Source organism: Onthophagus taurus, chromosome 11 (genome assembly GCF_036711975.1).
Source record: "Onthophagus taurus isolate NC chromosome 11, IU_Otau_3.0, whole genome shotgun sequence".
Lineage (NCBI taxonomy): Eukaryota > Metazoa > Arthropoda > Insecta > Coleoptera > Scarabaeidae > Onthophagus > Onthophagus taurus.
Genome location: NC_091976.1, coordinates 18634648 through 18653764, shown reverse-complemented (window position 1 = coordinate 18653764; position 19117 = coordinate 18634648). Strand labels below are relative to the sequence as shown.

The 19117-nt window shown below is 30.6% G+C and overlaps 2 protein-coding genes and 1 long non-coding RNA gene across 4 annotated transcripts in view; 2 read left to right on the top strand and 1 right to left on the bottom strand.

Moving 5' to 3' along the window:
• The window catches only part of LOC111424143 (ankycorbin), a 98621-nt gene that overhangs the window by 49806 nt on the left and 29698 nt on the right, over positions 1-19117 (bottom strand). The window lies entirely within an intron of this gene.
• Positions 1487-9190, top strand: LOC111424146 (uncharacterized). The gene is made up of 5 exons (XM_023057581.2): positions 1487-1798; positions 2932-3142; positions 3199-3329; positions 3690-3915; positions 8175-9190. The coding sequence occupies exons 1-5, from the start codon at positions 1583-1585 to the stop codon at positions 9116-9118; spliced, it is 1728 nt and encodes a 575-aa protein (XP_022913349.2). The 5' UTR covers positions 1487-1582; the 3' UTR covers positions 9119-9190.
• Positions 17130-18437, top strand: LOC111420687 (uncharacterized). Of its 2 annotated transcripts, XR_011641958.1 has the most exons (4): positions 17131-17727; positions 17781-18085; positions 18144-18235; positions 18293-18437. It is a non-coding gene; the product is annotated as an uncharacterized lncRNA (long non-coding RNA). The 2 variants fall into 2 exon arrangements; XR_011641957.1 differs by having other exon boundaries at positions 17130-18085.

The window sequence follows — 19117 nt, the reverse complement described above, 5'->3', positions numbered from 1 at the left end:
AAAGCAACTATGAACTTCCCCAAAACGCCCTAAAAAATTTCATCATCACTCCCCTCTCCCTTACCCACTATCCCATAACACGGCTCACACTGCTTAAAAAAATAAGGCCCAACTGAGAAGACCTAAGTACAACCAAACCGAATTCAAAGTCACGGGCAGGAAGACTAAGGTCTATAGCCCTTTTGGACTCTTTTTTTATATTTATTTTATATATGTATTTCTTTTCGTATTTCTTATTGTTATAATTTTTATATAAGTCCAAATAAATATTGTTTTCTTCTCTTCTTATTTAATTAATTCTTCCCACTAAGCACTGAACCACAAGATATACCCCGGAAGTGCAACAGATTATTCAACACTTCTGGAAACAATGGCAAAAGAATATTTGGCGGAGTTACAATCAAGAAAGAAATGGGGCAAGTCTCTACTACAAATAAAATTTATCGGTGGCTATTTGGTTATCATCATATTTAAAAAAAATACGCCCATTTTGCTGTTGAGTGTCTTGAAATAACTTAAAATAGAAACTGTTACGAATTATTAACTGTTTTTATCGATTATAAAGTATTTTTGAGTTTTAACCGATTTTAGACGATGATGAACTATTATAATATGAGTCATAATGATTTTTTAACGATTTAAACCTAATTATAACTACCTAGCAATTTTTGGTTTAAAATTAAATAAAATTTTCCACATTAATCACTTTCAAATAAAATCTAATAATACGAAACAAAAATTAGATATAATTTAGTAGAAAGCTTGAACCATGAACCAATTTCATTTTTTATGCTTTTCGCTTACATCACAATAAACACGCACTTCAAAATTGGTATGAAATGATATTACACTATTTCTATTTATCATTTTCTTGTTATTGCGGCTTTTACAAAAAAAAATTTTTTTTCTTGAAAACTTTTTAGTTTTTTTTTGTTTAATATAAATAAACATCGTTTTGTAAACATGCGTCAACCACAAATTGCTTTTATTGATATTAATCAATGTTGATAAATAAAGTAATAAAAACAATAATTTCGAAGAAAGAAAATTTTTAAAAAGCCTTTTGGTATTATAGACAAATTAAATTTTATTTGAATAATATTAGCATCGTAAAAATTGCACAACTTAATTTGAACCAGACCAAATTTATTTTAATGTACCTGCGTATAAACGTAAGTACCTAGCACTCGCCAAAATAATTTATTATTAATAACAAAACGTGTTTATTTACGATACTCAAAAATATTTCGATTGTGATGATTTCGATTTTAATCTTAAGTGTTGCAATTAATAATATGAATTGTATAGAATGCAACAAAGATGTGTGTGGGTATGCGTGTGTAGATATTATAAAACGTGCTGATCGTGTGCGTTACAAACCACAACGACCAACTACTGCTTCGCGTTAAGTACTGTTTAAGTATAGACTTTTCAAAGTTATTACCTCATTTATTTTTACTCTTTTGATTTATTTCAATTAGACCTAAATTACTGTACAATTTCCTTTTTTCATTTTAAATTTGGTGAATAGTTGTGTTAAATCGTTTCATGTAGTTTGATTTACTACAAAATTTGAAATAATATGCACGTAATTTCGCGAGTTGTTAATTCGTTCGGACGAAATGTTACAAGAAGATCATCCGGGGTGCTTTTTAATTCAAAATGTTTCTCAAATACAACTTTTAATCAAGATGAACAATTTATAAAGTCTCCTTTGGGTGATGTTCAAATTCCAAATGTTAATTTAGCGGAGTACTTATTGAATCACATTGGAAAGTTTCCTACAAAAATTGCAACGGTTTGTAAAATTTTTTTATTAAAGCTTTTGTATACAGCTTTTTAAATCCTAGTTATTTTTTGAATTAATCTAAAAGTTAGCGAAAAATTAGTTTGTATGAAATGTTCAAGGTTCACTTTGAGCCCAAAGTGCACGCTTTTATTGGCGACGTTATAAAAAGAAAAAAAGAAGGAACTTAACCGGAATGCAGTCGCATTAAAGTGCAACGTTCGTTGACTTTAATCGTTTCCTATTAAACTTTTATATCGATTGTTCGGATTGAATTGAATTCGTTTAATCTTTCAATCGATTCATAAATGTATTGAATTGTATAACAAGTTGATTGAAATAATCACAAAGTGCATTGAAATGAAAACGTAATTACAGTAAAGTTACAAAACTAAAATTGGAACTAACTCTGCTTTTGCATTTTGTCACTAGAACTAACACTAAACTTAGAACTAGAAAGTTTCGGGTTTAGCCGTCTTAAGAGACGTGCGGCTAAACCCGAATGTTTCTAGTTCTAGATTTAGTTCTGTTTTTGCATTAGCACTGTCACTAGAACTAAAACTGGACATAGAACTAGAACCATTCGGGTTTAGCCGTCTTAAGAGACGTGCGGCTAAACCCGAATGTTTTTAGTTCTAGGTCTACTTTTAGTTCTGCTTTTGCATTAGCACTGTCACTAGAACTAAAACTGGACATAGAACTAGAATCATTCGGGTTTAGCCGTACGTCTCTTAAGACGGCTAAACCCGAATGTTTCTAGTTCTAGTGTTAGCAAAGAAAAATATACAACAAAACGAAAGTTTCTAATTCTAGGTCTAGTGTTACTTCTAGATTTAGTTCAATGAAAAATATACAACAATCTAAAACTGAATAAGAACTAAATCTAGAACTAACACTAGCAGTAAAACTAAAACTAGACCTAGAACTAGAATCATCAGAATGAATGTTTCGAATGTTTCTAGTTCTAGGTCTAGTGTTAGTTCTACTTTTACTTCAATAAAGCACAAATAGGAAGTTTTATTTTATGTTATCTGTAAAATTAAATAGAAAAACCTTGAAGTTGTTTAACTTAAAGTTTTATGACAAAAATAGTTTACTTTAAGTTTTCGAAACTCATTATTCATCATAATTTTTTTTTATTTCAGCAATGTAGTTTCACCGAAAGAAAATACACGTACGATAATTTATTAATGAAATCATCAAATCTTAGTAAATCGCTTAGAAAGAAATTAAATCTACAAAAAGGAGACGTAGTGGCCATCTTATTACCGAACATCCCCGAGTTTCCCATTTGTATCTTAGGACCATTATTAGCTGGGTTAAAAATAACAACCATTAATCCCTCTTATACATCAGGTAAATAAATACATTATCTTTCTTTGTATTTATTAATTAAAAATTATTATTTGTAGAAGAAATAAAAAGGCAATTAAATGATAGTAATGCAAAAGTATTATTTACTTTAGTTGATTTTTGGGGAAAAGCCCAAGAAGCTGTTAAAAAATCGTTAAGTAACATTAAAATAATAACGATAAAAACAAAGGTGAGTTTTTGTACAAAGTTGCAAGGATAATATCTCTCGTTATCTTTTTTTACAAACCGCAAATTCACACGTGTGCATGCATACATCGTTGGTTATAAACACATGGAGTATCATTGCAGAAAGAAAAACGTGGGTTGCAGCTGCATTTAATTAAAAAGGCCTTGTTTTTAATTTACCGTCACAACACACGTCGCCGAATATTATAATTTGCTTTCAACAAATTAATATTAATCATAAACACAAATCCCAGTTATCTATAAAAATATTTAGTTATCTTGGTACTCACAAATAATAACGATTGATCAATTAATCTAAATTAAAACTAAACAAATTTATATTTATTATTCCTTATTTTTTTAGCAAAGCCAATCAACACCAAGCGGGTCGATTAATTTTCAAGAATTTACAACAGAAAAATGTGATTTACCTGAAATTATTTTATCATCACCCGATGAAACGGTTTTTATGCCTTATTCAAGTGGAACGACGGGACTTCCTAAAGGTGTTGAGTTATCTAGCAAAAATATAATTTCAAATATTTGCCAATTTAATCATCCTGAACTTTGTATATCTCAAATTGCAACAGGTAATTCAATATAACAAAATAGTTTATCTGTGTGATGTTAGGACAGATATGATTTTACATGGATAGTATTTTGATTATAACAAGAGAACTTTTCAACCGATTTTGATGAATAATATCTCCATCGAAAGCTTAATCATTGGACACTATAAAGTGGAAATACCGAAAGCTCGTTTAAATTCCGCTAACTCAAAGATATTGTGATGGTACATGGAAATAACATAAAAATGACATATTAAAAACCTATTATTTAGTATTCCACCAATCACAGGAATTAGTATCTCTTTTAGGTGTTGGACACTGCAGATAATAATCAAGTTCAACCCCAATAGGACTTTTTTCATTGAATACAACTTTATTTATATCAAGATTGTCATTAGCAACCTCATTGTTAGAATCCCAATACGATATATAAAATCTCTTGTTGCAGTTTCGTCTAGTTTTCTTCTCTTCGCTTGTGATGAATTAACAGAACTGTCGATGCTATCACTTTCGATTATTAATTAAAGTATTCTCTTCTTAATGCAAAAAGCCGTTTTGTAAAATCACTATCAGTTCTTGAGAAATAAATTTTTGAAATGATCGACAATTTTTTCGATTCTTGCAATTTTCGCTGATTAAGTTTTAAAAATTTGTATAAAATCCACTTCTTGGAATATGAGTTTGAAAATTTCCCAAAGTGTTAATAAGAGTGTCCTCTTTGCAATGAACCAACCCGTTTTGAAAAATAACTTTTCGTTTTCGAGAAAACAATATTTGAAGTTTTGATAAAATTTTCGATGTTGCAATTTTCATCGATAATTTTCAAAATTCGCTATAAAATTAATTTCTTGAACGGTCCTTTTGGAAATATCAGCAATTATTAATGAAAGTATCCTCTTTTTAATGCAAAAAACCGTTTTGAAAAATCACTTTTAGTTCTTGAGAAATAAATTTTTGAAATAATCGAAAATTTTTTCGAATTTTGCAATTTTCGCCGATTAAATTTTAATAATTCGAATAAAATCGATTTATTGGAATATGAGTATGCAAATCTCACAAAATGTTAATAAAAGTATGCTCTTTCCAATGAAGCAACCCGTTTCGAAAAATAACTTTTAGTTTTTGAGAAAACTATATTTGAAGTTTTGATAAAATTTTCGATGTTGCAATTTTCATCGATAACTTTCAAAATTCGCTATAGAATTCATTTCTTGAAGGATCCTTGTGGGAATATCGCCAATTATTAATTAAAGTATCCTCTTTTTAATGCAAAAAGCCGTTTTGAAAAATCACTTTTAGTTCTTGAGAAATACATTTTTGAAATAGTCGACAATTTTTTCGAATTTTGCAATTTTCGCCGATTAGATTTTAATAATTCGTATTAAATCGATTTCGAGGAATATGAGTATGAAAATTTCCTAAAATGTTAATAAAAGTGTGCTCTTTCCAAGGAACCAATACGTTTTGAAAAATAACTTTTAGTTTTTGAGAAAACAATATTTGAAGTTTTGATAAAATTTTCGATGTTGCAATTTTCATCGATGACTTTCAAAATTCGCTATAGACATTTCTTGAAGGATCTTTGTGGGAATATCGCGAATTATTAATTAAAGTATCCTCTTTATAATGCAAAAAACCGTTTTGAAAAATCACTTTTAGTTCTTGAGAAATACATTTTTGAAATAGTCGACAATTTTTTCGAGTTTTGCAATTTTCGCCGATTAAATTTTAATAATTCGTATTAAATCGATTTCGAGGAATATGAGTATGAAAATTTCCTAAAATGTTAATAAAAGTGTGCTCTTTCCAAGGAACCAACACGTTTTGAAAAATAACTTTTAATTTTTGAGAAAACAATATTTGAAGTTTTGATAAAATTTTCGATGTTGCAATTTTCATCGATGACTTTCAAAATTCGCTATAGAATTCATTTCCTGAAGGATCCTTGTGGGAATATCGCCAATTATTAATTAAAGTATCCTCTTTTTAATGCAAAAAGCCGTTTTGAAAAATCACTTTTAGTTCTTGAGAAATACATTTTTGAAATAGTCGAAAATTTTTTCGAATTTTGCAATTTTCGCCGATTAAATTTTAATAATTCGTATTAAATCGATTTCGAGGAATATGAGTATGAAAATTTCCTAAAATGTTAATAAAAGTGTGCTCTTTCCAAGGAACCAACACGTTTTGAAAAATAGCTTTTAGTTTTTGAGAAAACAATATTTGAAGTTTTGATAAAATTTTCGATGTTGCAATATTCATCGATGACTTTCAAAATTCGCTATAGAATTCATTTCTTGAAGGATCCTTGTGCGAATATCGCCAATTATTAATTAAAGTGTCCTCTTTTTAATGCAAAAAGCCGTTTTGAAAAATCACTTTTAGTTCTTGAGAAATACATTTTTGAAATAGTCGACAATTTTTTTGAATTTTGCAATTTTCGCCGATTAAATTTTAATAATTCGTATTAAATCGATTTCGAGGAATATGAGTATGAAAATTTCCTAAAATGTTAATAAAAGTGTGCTCTTTCCAAGGAACCAATACGTTTTGAAAAATAACTTTTAGTTTTTGAGAAAACAATATTTGAAGTTTTGATAAAATTTTCGATGTTGCAATTTTCATCGATGACTTTCAAAATTCGCTATAGAATTCATTTCTTGAAGGATCCTTGTGCGAATATCGCCAATTATTAATTAAAGTATCCTCTTTTTAATGCAAAAAGCCGTTTTGAAAAATCACTTTTAGTTCTTGAGAAATACATTTTTAAAATAGTCGACAATTTTTTCGAATTTTGCAATTTTCGCCGATTAAATTTTAATAATTCGTATTAAATCGATTTCGAGGAATATGAGTATGAAAATTTCCTAAAATGTTAATAAAAGTGTGCTCTTTCCAAGGAACCAACACGTTTTGAAAAATAACTTAGTTTTTGAGAAAACAATATTTGAAGTTTTGATAAAATTTTCGATGTTGCAATTTTCATCGATGACTTTCAAAATTCGCTATAAAATTCATTTCTTGAAGGATCCTTGTGGAAATATCAGCAATTATTAATTAAAGTATCCTCTTTTTAATGCAACAAGCCGTTTTGAAAAATCACTTTTAGTTCTTGAGAAATATATTTTTGAAATAATCGAAATTTGTTTCGAATTTTGCAATTTTCGCCGATTAAGTTTTAAAAATTCGTATAAAATCCATTTCTTAGAATATGAGTTTGAAAATTTCCCAAAGTGTTAATAAGAGTGTCCTCTTTCCAATGAACCAACCCGTTTTGAAAAATATCTTTTAGTTTTTGAGAAAACAATATTTGAAGTTTTGATAAAATTTTCGATGTTGCAATTTTCATCGATAATTTTCAAAATTCGCTATAAAATTCATTTCTTGAAGAATCCTTGTGGAAATATCAGCAATTATTAATTAAAGTATCCTCTTTTTAATGCAACAAGCCGTTTTGAAAAATCACTTTTAGTTCTTGGGAAATATATTTTTGAAATAATCGACATTTGTTTCGAATTTTGCAATTATCGCCGATTAAGTTTTAAAAATTCTTATAAAATCCAGTTCTTGGAATATGAGTTTGAAAATTTCCCAAAGTGTTAATAAGAGTGTCCTCTTTCCAATGAACCAACCCGTTTTTAAAAATAACTTTTAGTTTTTGAGAAATCAATATTTGAAGTTTTGATAAAATTTTCGAAAGCTTAATCATTGGACACTACGAAAGAGGAAATACCGAAAGCTCGTTTAAATTCTGTTAAAACTCAAAGATATTGCGATGGTACATGAAAATAACATTAAAATTACTTTTTTTATGTAGCCATAACTCGTAAACGATGTGTTTGATTAACAAGATCTATACGTCATTCGATTCGTCATAGTTTCTTCTACAAATGATAAAATTTGCTATAACTTTTATACCTAAACTTTTATTCTAAAACTTTCCAAATCCAGTGCTCTACCAACAATAATATGCAAAACCACGAATTCCTCTAATTTTCACCTTTTCAAATTTTTCTGGTTATTTATGTATCTGAGAGCAAAAGTATAAAAGATATATTATTAAAAGACAATATTATTAAAAATAAAGTTTGCTACAACAGAAATTTTATAGAAATTCGAAAGATATTTCAAATCGGTTATTTCCACTTTCGTATTGACCAATAATTAAGTTTTCGAATCAGATATTGTGTATCGAAATCTGTAGTTCGCTAAAATAATTGAGGGCTAACTTCGCATAGGTAAACAATTTACCCCAAAATAACAACAACTTATCTTTTCAGAAAATCATCAAGACATCTCTCCACAACTTTTACCACTATTCCACATCTACGGATTCGCAACAACCTTATCTATGTTAACATATGGTGTTAAAATAATAACTTTACCAAAATTCGAAAGAGACAACTACCTTAAAGTATTATCCCAAGAAAAACCTCATTTTATGGTGGTTGTACCTCCGATTGTAATCTTTTTATACGCTTCTCCCGAAGTTAAACCAGTTGATTTAAGTTCATTAAGAACAATAAGTTGTGGGGCAGCCCCATTGGGTGCTTTAGACGAAGAGAAATTTCGTAAAAAGATCGGAAGGCCGATAAATGTGCTACAAGGTTATGGGTTATCTGAAACTTCTCCAGTTGTGACAATGGTTCCGATCCAATTACAAGGAAAATATCCGGGATCTATGGGAATCCCGATTCCCAACACACAAGTTAAAGTCGTTTCTCCCGATGATAAAAAAGGAAATCATTTAAAACCAAACGAAATCGGTGAAATATACGTAAAAGGACCTCAAGTAATGAAAGGGTATCATAACAATCCGGAAGAAAGCGAAAAATCTTTTCATGATGGTTGGTTTAAAACTGGGGATTTAGTGAAATATGATGAAAATGGAATGTTTTACATTTGCGATCGTTTAAAAGAATTAATTAAAGTTCGAGGGTTTCAAGTTCCACCGGCGGAACTCGAAGAGATTATAAGGGATTTTCCGGGTGTGGTTGAAGCGGCCGTTATTGGAATTCCGGACGAATATAACGGGGAGTTACCGAAAGCTTTCGTCGTTAAAAAGAAAGAAGCAAACGTTGATGTGGAAAAATTACAAGAATTTGTTGCCTCGAAAGTTGCCCGACATAAACATTTAAAGGGCGGTGTTGTTTTTGTAGAAAGTATTCCTAAAAATGACTCAGGGAAAATACTTAGACGGAAACTTAAAGAGTTGTATTTATAAGATAAGATAAGGTTTTTGTTAACTAAAATTATTTTTTAAATAAAATGTAAAGAAATAAATTTATAATATGTATTTAATTTTCTTTTCAAATCAAGATAAATCAAAACAAATCTTTATTTCCAAACGATTAGACAACGCAACATTGTAATGAATTGTAGTCGATTGAATTGTCATGTTTTTGGATTAGAATTCTTGTTATAACTGAAAATCTATGGATGCTAGGAAGAAAATGTTTGGATGAAAATTGTTTGCAATAAGCTAGTAAGACATCACCCACAAGCAGTTATTACCCAATCATAATTATTACCAATGTAGCAAATTTAAAATCCGAAACATTTCATATTTGACACATAATAACAAAATGGTTTTTATTTCAAAAATTTAAAGTTGTAGAAACAATTAATATTAATAAAAATTGCTTGTAACACATCACAACGGCATAATTTATATGCGTTTTCTTCTCAATTATTTGGAATTTTTAGTTACAGTCGATAAAATCACAAAATCTCTAACTTTACGTTTTTGGGTTAGGATTCTTGGGATACCTCAAGGACTAGAAATGTTAAGAATAAATGTGGATAAAAATTGTTTGCAGTAAGCTAATAAAACATTACACACAAGCAATTATAACACAATCATAATTATTACCAACGTAGCGAATTTAAAATCCGAATCATTTCAAATTTGATACATTTAACAACAAAATGGTTTTTATCTCAAAAATTAAAAGTAGTGGATGCAAATAATATTAATAAAAAATGTTTATAATAGATCGCAAAAACATAGTTCATAAACGTTCTTTTAACTATTTCGCATTTTCAGTTATAAGCGATAAAATATCCAAATTTCCAAATTGATGTTTTCTAGATAACAATTCTTGTTATAACTCAAAAATTATAAATGCTAGGAGAAAACTGTTTAGATTAAAATTGTTAGCAATAAACTAATAAAACATTACCCACAAGCAGTTATAATCCAACCATAATTATTACCAACGAACGAATGTAGCGAATTCAAAATCCGAAATATTTGAAATTTGATACATTTAACAACAAAATGGTTTTTATCTCAAAAATTAAAAGTAATGGATACAAATAATATTAATAAAAATTGTTTATAATAGATCGCAAAAACATAGTTCATAAACGATTTTCTTTTAACTATTTCGCATTTTCAGTTATAAACGATAAATACCCAAATCTCCAAATTGATGTTTTTGGATAAGAATTCTTGTTATAATTCAAAAACAATAAATGCTAGGAAAAAAATGTTTGACTGAAAATTGTTTACAATAAGCTAATAAAACATTACCCGCAAGCAGTAATAACCCAATCATAATTATTACCAACGTAACGAATTTAAAATCCGAAACTGTTTAAATTTGATACATTTAGCAACAAAATGGTTTTTATCTCAAGAATTAAAAGTTGTGGATGCAAATATTATTAATAAAAATTGTTTATAATACATCGCAAATACATTATTCATAAGCGATTTTCTTTTAGCTATTTCGCATTTTCAGTTATAAACGATAAAATATCCAAATTTCCAAATTGATGTTTTTTGATACGAATTATTGTTATAACTCAAAAACTATAAATGCTAGGAGAAAAATGTTTTGGTTAAAATTGTTAGCAATAAACTAATAAAACATTACCCACAAACAGTTATAACCCAACCATAATTATTACCAACGAACGTAGCGAATTCAAAATCCGAAATATTTGAAATTTGATACATTTAACAACAAAATGGTTTTTATCTCAAAAATTAAAAGTAATGGATACAAATAATATTAATAAAAATTGTTTATAATAGATCGCAAAAACATAGTTCATAAACGATTTTCTTTTAACTATTTCGCATTTTGAGTTATAAACGATAAAATACCCAAATCTCCAAATTGATGTTTTTGGATAAGAATTCTTGTTATAATTCAAAAACAATAAATGCTAGGAAAAAAATGTTTGACTGAAAATTGTTTACAATAAGCTAATAAAACATTACCAGCAAGCAGTAATAACCCAATCATAATTATTACCAACGTAACGAATTTAAAATCCGAAACTGTTCAAATTTGATACATTTAACAACAAAATGGTTTTTATCTCAAGAATTAAAAGTTGTGGATGCAAATATTATTAATAAAAATTGTTTATAATACATCGCAAATACATTATTCATAAGCGATTTTCTTTTAGCTATTTCGCATTTTCAGTTGTAAACGATAAAATATCCAAATTTCCAAATTGATGTTTCTTTGATAAGAATTCTTGTTATAACTCAAAAACTATAAATGCTAGGAGAAAAATGTTTTGGTTAAAATTGTTAGCAATAAACTAATAAAACATTACCCACAAGCAGTTATAACCCAACCATAATTATTACCAACGAACGTAGCGAATTCAAAATACGAAATATTTCAAATTTGATACATTTAACAACAAAATGTTTTTTATCTCAAAGATTAAAAGTTGTGGATGCAAATAATACTAATAAAAATTGTTTATAATAGATCGCAAAAACATAGTTCATAAACGATTTTCTTTTAACTATTTCGCACTTTGTTATAAACGATAAAATATCCAAATTTCCAAGTTGATGTTTCTTTGATAAAAATTCTTGTTATAATTCAAAAACTATAAATGCTAGGAGAAAAATGTTTGGATTAAAATTGTTAGCAATAAGCTAATAAAACATTGCCCACAAGCAGTTATAACCCAACCATAATTATTACCAACGAACGTATCTAATTCGAAATGCGAAATATTTCAAATTTGATACATTTAACAACAAAATGGTTTTTATCTCAAAAATTAAAAGTTGTGGATGCAAATAATATTAATAAAAATTGTTTATAATAGATCGCAAAAACATAGTTCATAAACGATTTTCTTTTAAGTATTTCGCATTTTGAGTTATAAACGATAAAATACCCAAATATCCAAATTGATGTTTTTGGATAAGAATTCTTGTTATCATTCAAAAACAATAAATGCTAGGAAAAAAATGTTTGGCTGAAAATTATTTACAATAAGCTAATAAAACATTACCCGCAAGCAGTAATAACCCAATCATAATTATTACCAACGTAACGAATTTAAAATCCGAAGCTGTTCAAATTTGATACATTTAGCGACAAAATGGTTTTTATCTCAAGAATTAAAAGTTGTGGATGCAAATATTATTAATAAAAATTGTTTATAATACATCGCAAATACATTATTCATAAACGATTTTCTTTTAACTATTTCGCATTTTTAGTATAAACGATAAGATACCCAAATCTCCAAATTGATGTTTTTGGATAAGAATTCTTGTTATAATTCAAAAACAATAAATGCTAGGAAAAAATTTTTTGGCTGAAAATTGTTTACAATAAGCTAATAAAACATTACCCGCAAGCAGTAATAACCCAATCATAATTATTACCAACGTAACGAATTTAAAATCCGAAACTGTTCAAATTTGATACATTTAGCAATAAAATGGTTTTTATCTCAAGAATTAAAAGTTGTGGATGCAAATATTATTAATAAAAATTGTTTATAATACATCGCAAATACATAATTCATAAGCGATTTTCTTTTAATTATTTCGCATTTTCAGTTATAAACGATAAAATATCCAAATTTCCAAGTTGATGTTTCTTTGATAAAAATTCTTGTTATAATTCAAAAACTATAAATGCTAGGAGAAAAATGTTTGGATTAAAATTGTTAGCAATAAGCTAATAAAACATTACCCACAAGCAGTTATAACCCAACCATAATTATTACCAACGAACGTATCTAATTCAAAATCCGAAATATTTCAAATTTGATACATTTAACAACAAAATGCTTTTTATCTCAAAAATTAAAAGTAGTGGATGCAAATAATATTAATAAAAATTGTTTATACTAGATCGTAAAAACATAGTTCATAAACGATTTTCTTTTAACTATTTCACATTTTGAGTTATAAACGATAAATACCCAAATCTCCAAATTGATGTTTTTGGATAAGAATTCTTGTTATAATTCAAAAATTATAAATGCTGGGAAAGAAATGTTTGGCTGAAAATTGTTTACAATAAGCTAATAAAACATTACCCGCAAGCAGTAATAACCCAATCATAATTATTACCAACGTAACGAATTTAAAATCCGAAACTGTTCAAATTTGATACATTTAACAACAAAATGTTTTTTATCTCAAAAATTAAAAGTTGTGAATGTAAATAATATTAATAAAAATTGTTTATAATAGATCGCAAAAACATAGTTCATAAACGATTTTCTTTTAACTATTTCGCATTTTGAGTTATAAACGATAAAATACCCAAATATCCAAATTGATGTTTTTGGATAAGAATTCTTGTTATAATTCAAAAACAATAAATGCTAGGAAAAAAATGTTTGGCTGAAAATTGTTTACAATAAGCTAATAAAACATTACCCGCAAGCAGTAATAACCCAATCATAATTATTACCAACGTAACGAATTTAAAATCCGAAGCTGTTCAAATTTGATACATTTAGCGACAAAATGGTTTTTATCTCAAGAATTAAAAGTTGTGGATGCAAATATTATTAATAAAAATTGTTTATAATACATCGCAAATACATTATTCATAAACGATTTTCTTTTAACTATTTCGCATTTTTAGTATAAACGATAAGATACCCAAATCTCCAAATTGATGTTTTTGGATAAGAATTCTTGTTATAATTCAAAAACAATAAATGCTAGGAAAAAAATTTTTGGCTGAAAATTGTTTACAATAAGCTAATAAAACATTACCCGCAAGCAGTAATAACCCAATCATAATTATTACCAACGTAACGAATTTAAAATCCGAAACTGTTCAAATTTGATACATTTAGCAATAAAATGGTTTTTATCTCAAGAATTAAAAGTTGTGGATGCAAATAATATTAATAAAAATTGTTTATAATAGATCGCAAAAACATAGTTCATAAACGATTTTCTTTTAACTATTTCGCATTTTGAGTTATAAACGATAAAATACCCAAATATCCAAATTGATGTTTTTGGATAAGAATTCTTGTTATAATTCAAAAACAATAAATGCTAGGAAAAAAATGTTTGGCTGAAAATTGTTTACAATAAGCTAATAAAACATTACCCGCAAGCAGTAATAACCCAATCATAATTATTACCAACGTAACGAATTTAAAATCCGAAACTGTTCAAATTTGATACATTTAGCAACAAAATGGTTTTTATCTCAAGAATTAAAAGTTGTGGATGTAAATATACTGGTGTGAAGTTATCCATAAATCCCAGCAATAAACTTAAAACATTAATAATTCCGTAACCAATACGATTTGGGTAACCAAATTTCACACACAGGTCACTCTTACCCTCAAGAACAGCTAACCACCCCCATTTGGTAAAAAAAAAATTTTTCAACCCTCACCCCCGAAAAAGGGATGTTTTCGCCCTGATGGGCACCTTCGAATTAAACCAAATTCTACCACATAATAGAACACACTTCTAAGTATTTTTATCAATTTTCAAAACACCGTAAGCCCTAACGGTTTTCGAGAAAAAAAATCAGTATTATAAACCGCGGATGGGACTTTAGGGGTGAATTTGATCCCGTTGGGCACCTTCAAAATTGATGAAATTTTAGGATGATCTAGAGGATGCCTTTAGCAATTGAAATCAACCATCCAAACACCGTAAGGTATAACGGTTTCCGAGAAAAAAAATGTGTTATTAGACACTATAGGTACACAGCGCGGCGCGGACTTTGGGGGTGAATTTGACCCCGTTGGGCACCTCCAAAATTGACGAAATTTTAGGATGATTTAGAGGATGCCTTTAGCGATTGATGTCAACCATCCAAACACCGTAATGTATTACGGTTTCCGAGAAAAAAAATGTGTTATTAGACACTATAGGTATACAGCGCGGCGCGGACTTTGGGGGTGAATTTGACCCCGTTGGGCACCTCCAAAATTGACGTAATTTTAGGATGATTTAGAGGATGCCTTTAGCGATTGAAATCAACCATCCAAACACCGTAATGTATTACGGTTTCCGAGAAAAAAAATGTGTTATTAGACACTATAGGTATACAGCGCGGCGCGGACTTTGGAGGTGAATTTGACCCCGTTGGGCACCTCCAAAATTGACGAAATTTTAGGATGATTTAGAGGATGCCTTTAGCCATTGATATCAACCATCCAAACACCGTAATGTATTACGGTTTCCGAGAAAAAAAATGTGTTATTAGACACTATAGGTATACAGCGCGGCGCGGACTTTGGGGGTGAATTTGACCCCGTTGGGCACCTCCAAAATTGACGAAATTTTAGGATGATTTAGAGGATGCCTTTAGCCATTGATATCAACCATCCAAACACCGTAATGTATTACGGTTTCCGAGAAAAAAAATATGTTATTAGACACTATAGGTATACAGCGCGGCGCGGACTTTGGGGGTGAATTTGACCCCGTTGGGCACCTCCAAAATTGACGAAATTTTAGGATGATTTAGAGGATGCCTTTAGCGATTGAAATCAACCATCCAAACACCGTAATGTATTACGGTTTCCGAGAAAAAAAATGTGTTATTAGACACTATAGGTATACAGCGCGGCGCGGACTTTGGGGGTGAATTTGACCCCGTTGGGCACCTCCAAAATTGACGAAATTTTAGGATGATTTAGAGGATGCCTTTAGCCATTGATATCAACCATCCAAACACCGTAATGTATTACGGTTTCCGAGAAAAAAAATGTGTTATTAGACACTATAGGTATACAGCGCGGCGCGGACTTTGGGGGTGAATTTGACCCCGTTGGGCACCTCCAAAATTGACGAAATTTTAGGATGATTTAGAGGATGCCTTTAGCCATTGATATCAACCATCCAAACACCGTAATGTATTACGGTTTCCGAGAAAAAAAATGTGTTATTAGACACTATAGGTATACAGCGCGGCGCGGACTTTGGGGGTGAATTTGACCCCGTTGGGCACCTCCAAAATTGACGAAATTTTAGGATGATTTAGAGGATGCCTTTAGCCATTGATATCAACCATGCAAACACCGTAATGTATTACGGTTTCCGAGAAAAAAAATGTGTTATTAGACACTATAGGTATACAGCGCGGCGCGGACTTTGGGGGTGAATTTGACCCCGTTGGGCACCTCCAAAATTGACGAAATTTTAGGATGATTTAGAGGATGCCTTTAGCGATTGAAATCAACCATCCAAACACCGTAATGTATTACGGTTTCCGAGAAAAAAAATGTGTTATTAGACACTATAGGTATACAGCGCGGCGCGGACTTTGGGGGTGAATTTGACCCCGTTGGGCACCTCCAAAATTGACGAAATTTTAGGATGATTTAGAGGATGCCTTTAGCCATTGATATCAACCATCCAAACACCGTAATGTATTACGGTTTCCGAGAAAAAAAATGTGTTATTAGACACTATAGGTATACAGCGCGGCGCGGACTTTGGGGGTGAATTTGACCCCGTTGGGCACCTCCAAAATTGACGAAATTTTAGGATGATTTAGAGGATGCCTTTAGCGATTGATATCAACCATCCAAACACCGTAATGTATTACGGTTTCCGAGAAAAAAAATGTGTTATTAGACACTATAGGTACAGAGCGCGGCGCGGACTTTGGGGGTGAATTTGACCCCGTTGGGCACCTCCAAAATTGACGAAATTTTAGGATGATTTAGAGGATGCCTTTAGCGATTGAAATCAACCATCCAAACACCGTAATGTATTACGGTTTCCGAGAAAAAAAATGTGTTATTAGACACTATAGGTATACAGCGCGGCGCGGACTTTGGGGGTGAATTTGACCCCGTTGGGCACCTCCAAAATTGATCAAATTTTAGGATGATTTAGAGGATGCCTTTAGCGATTTAAATCGACCATCCAAACACCGTAAGGTATAACGGTTTCCGAGAAAGAAAATTTGTTATTAGACACTGTAGGTACACAGCGCGGCGCGGACTTTGGGGGTGAATTTGACCCCGTTGGGCACCTCCAAAATTGATGAAATTTTAGGATGATTTAGAGGATGCCTTTAGCAATTTAAATCGACCATCCAAACACCGACCACGGCTTCAGAGAAACAATTTCGTTATTAAATTGTACACGTATGTAGAGCAGATAGTAGGTGCCTTTAGCGATTTTAATAGATTATGAAAACTGCGAAACTCTTAATATTTCATGGAAAAAATAAATTTTGTTAAGAAAGGCATTTTGTAGTTTTATGGGCTTTTAGTCGTTACTGGCAAAGGGTAAGAACTCCGCCACGTGCAGTTACAAAAGGCGCAGGTATTAAGGAAAAAATATGTCCATATTTTTTGCATTATAAGTGCATTCCGGGAAAATAGTTGCCGACTTATTCGGTGTTGTTTTAGAGCGTCATACACATTTTTTAGATTTTGCCCGAAAGGTGAGGAGTAAACTTATAATATATAAAGATTCCTCAGCTATTGCAGAGATCAGCTGTTCTAGTTATCTCTTGTTAAAACCAGTGACCAGTGAAGATGTCGACGAAATTACTGTTTTTGGGCGATAGTAATTTTTGCCGAATGCTACGTACTAGAACTAACTACAAAGTATTTGTTCTAACAGATGTGAAATTAATTCCTACTAATGGTATATATTTTAGGACGACAACCAAAACAGTCAAGCAACGGAAAATATTTCCTCGACTTAGCAGTAGGCGGTCAAACAATACTAAAACTTTTGCGGCGCGCAAAGTGTATTCCAAAAACATGTTACCCTTGGTTTTGTGGAGATATTGTTGAACGTCATATCGTTATAATGATAAGAACTAAAGATATACTCCATAAAACATCACCATCCCAACTGAAGTCCCAATATTCTCACCTCTTCCGCTTCCTTCTTTCCTTAAATCCTAAAGGAATACAAATTTGCACAATTCCTCCCTGCAAAAACTTCGAGTCTGTGAACGTAAGATATTATAACTTCTCTGTCATGCTATAAATAAATACTATCCATGCCTTTATAGGAAATCAATCATTACATTCGACGGTTTTGTGCTGAAAAGCAAATCAATTGTACCGACATTGAAGCAATTGTTAACAGAACCATGATGGAAGGGTAACAAAACGTAAAAATGTTTCTTTTCTTATGTATTTAATACAAATTTCTACACAGGGATGGCATTTACTTAAATGAACAAGGGTTGGAAACGGTCTGGAACGCGGTAGCAAGTAATTATAATCATATTCTCAATCCATTACACAATTTAATTATAAGTAAAACAGACCATTAATATAATAAATTTCTTTCTCTATCAAAAGTTTTTTTTCTATCAAAAGTCCGCCCTCCAAATCATCCTAAAATTTCATCAATTTTGGAGGTGCCCAACAGGGTCAAATTCACCCCCAAAGTCCGCGCCGCGCTGTATACCTATAGTGTCTAATAACACATTTTTTTTCTCGGAAACCGTAATACATTACGGTGTTTGGATGGTTGATTTCAATCGCTAAAGGCATCCTCTAAATCATCCTAAAATTTCGTCAATTTTGGAGGTGCCCAACAGGGGTCAAATTCACCCCCAAAGTCCGCGCCGCGCTCTGTACCTATAGTGTCTAATAACACATTTTTTTTCTCGGAAACCGTAATACATTACGGTGTTTGGATGGTTGATATCAATCGCTAAAGGCATCCTCTAAATCATCCTAAAATTTCGTCAATGTTGGAGGTGCCCAACGGGGTCAAATTCACCCCCAAAGTCCGCGCCGCGCTGTATACCTATAGTGTCTAATAACACATTTTTTTTCTCGGAAACCGTAATACATTACGGTGTTTGGATGGTTGATTTCAATCGCTAAAGGCATCCTCTACATCATCCTAAAATTTCATCAATTTTGAAGGTGCCCAACGGGATCAAATTCACCCCTAAAGTCCCATCCGCGGTTTATAATACTGATTTTTTTTCTCGAAAACCGTTAGGGCTTACGGTGTTTTGAAAATTGA

Coding starts and splice junctions, on each gene's coding strand:
- LOC111424146 (XM_023057581.2), top strand. CDS start 1,583: ATGCACGTAATTTCGCGAGTTGTTAATTCGTTCGGACGAAATGTTACA. Junction 3,143..3,198: donor TAATCCCTCTTATACATCAG/GTAAATAAATAC, acceptor TATTATTTGTAG/AAGAAATAAAAAGGCAATTA. Junction 3,916..8,174: donor TATATCTCAAATTGCAACAG/GTAATTCAATAT, acceptor TTATCTTTTCAG/AAAATCATCAAGACATCTCT.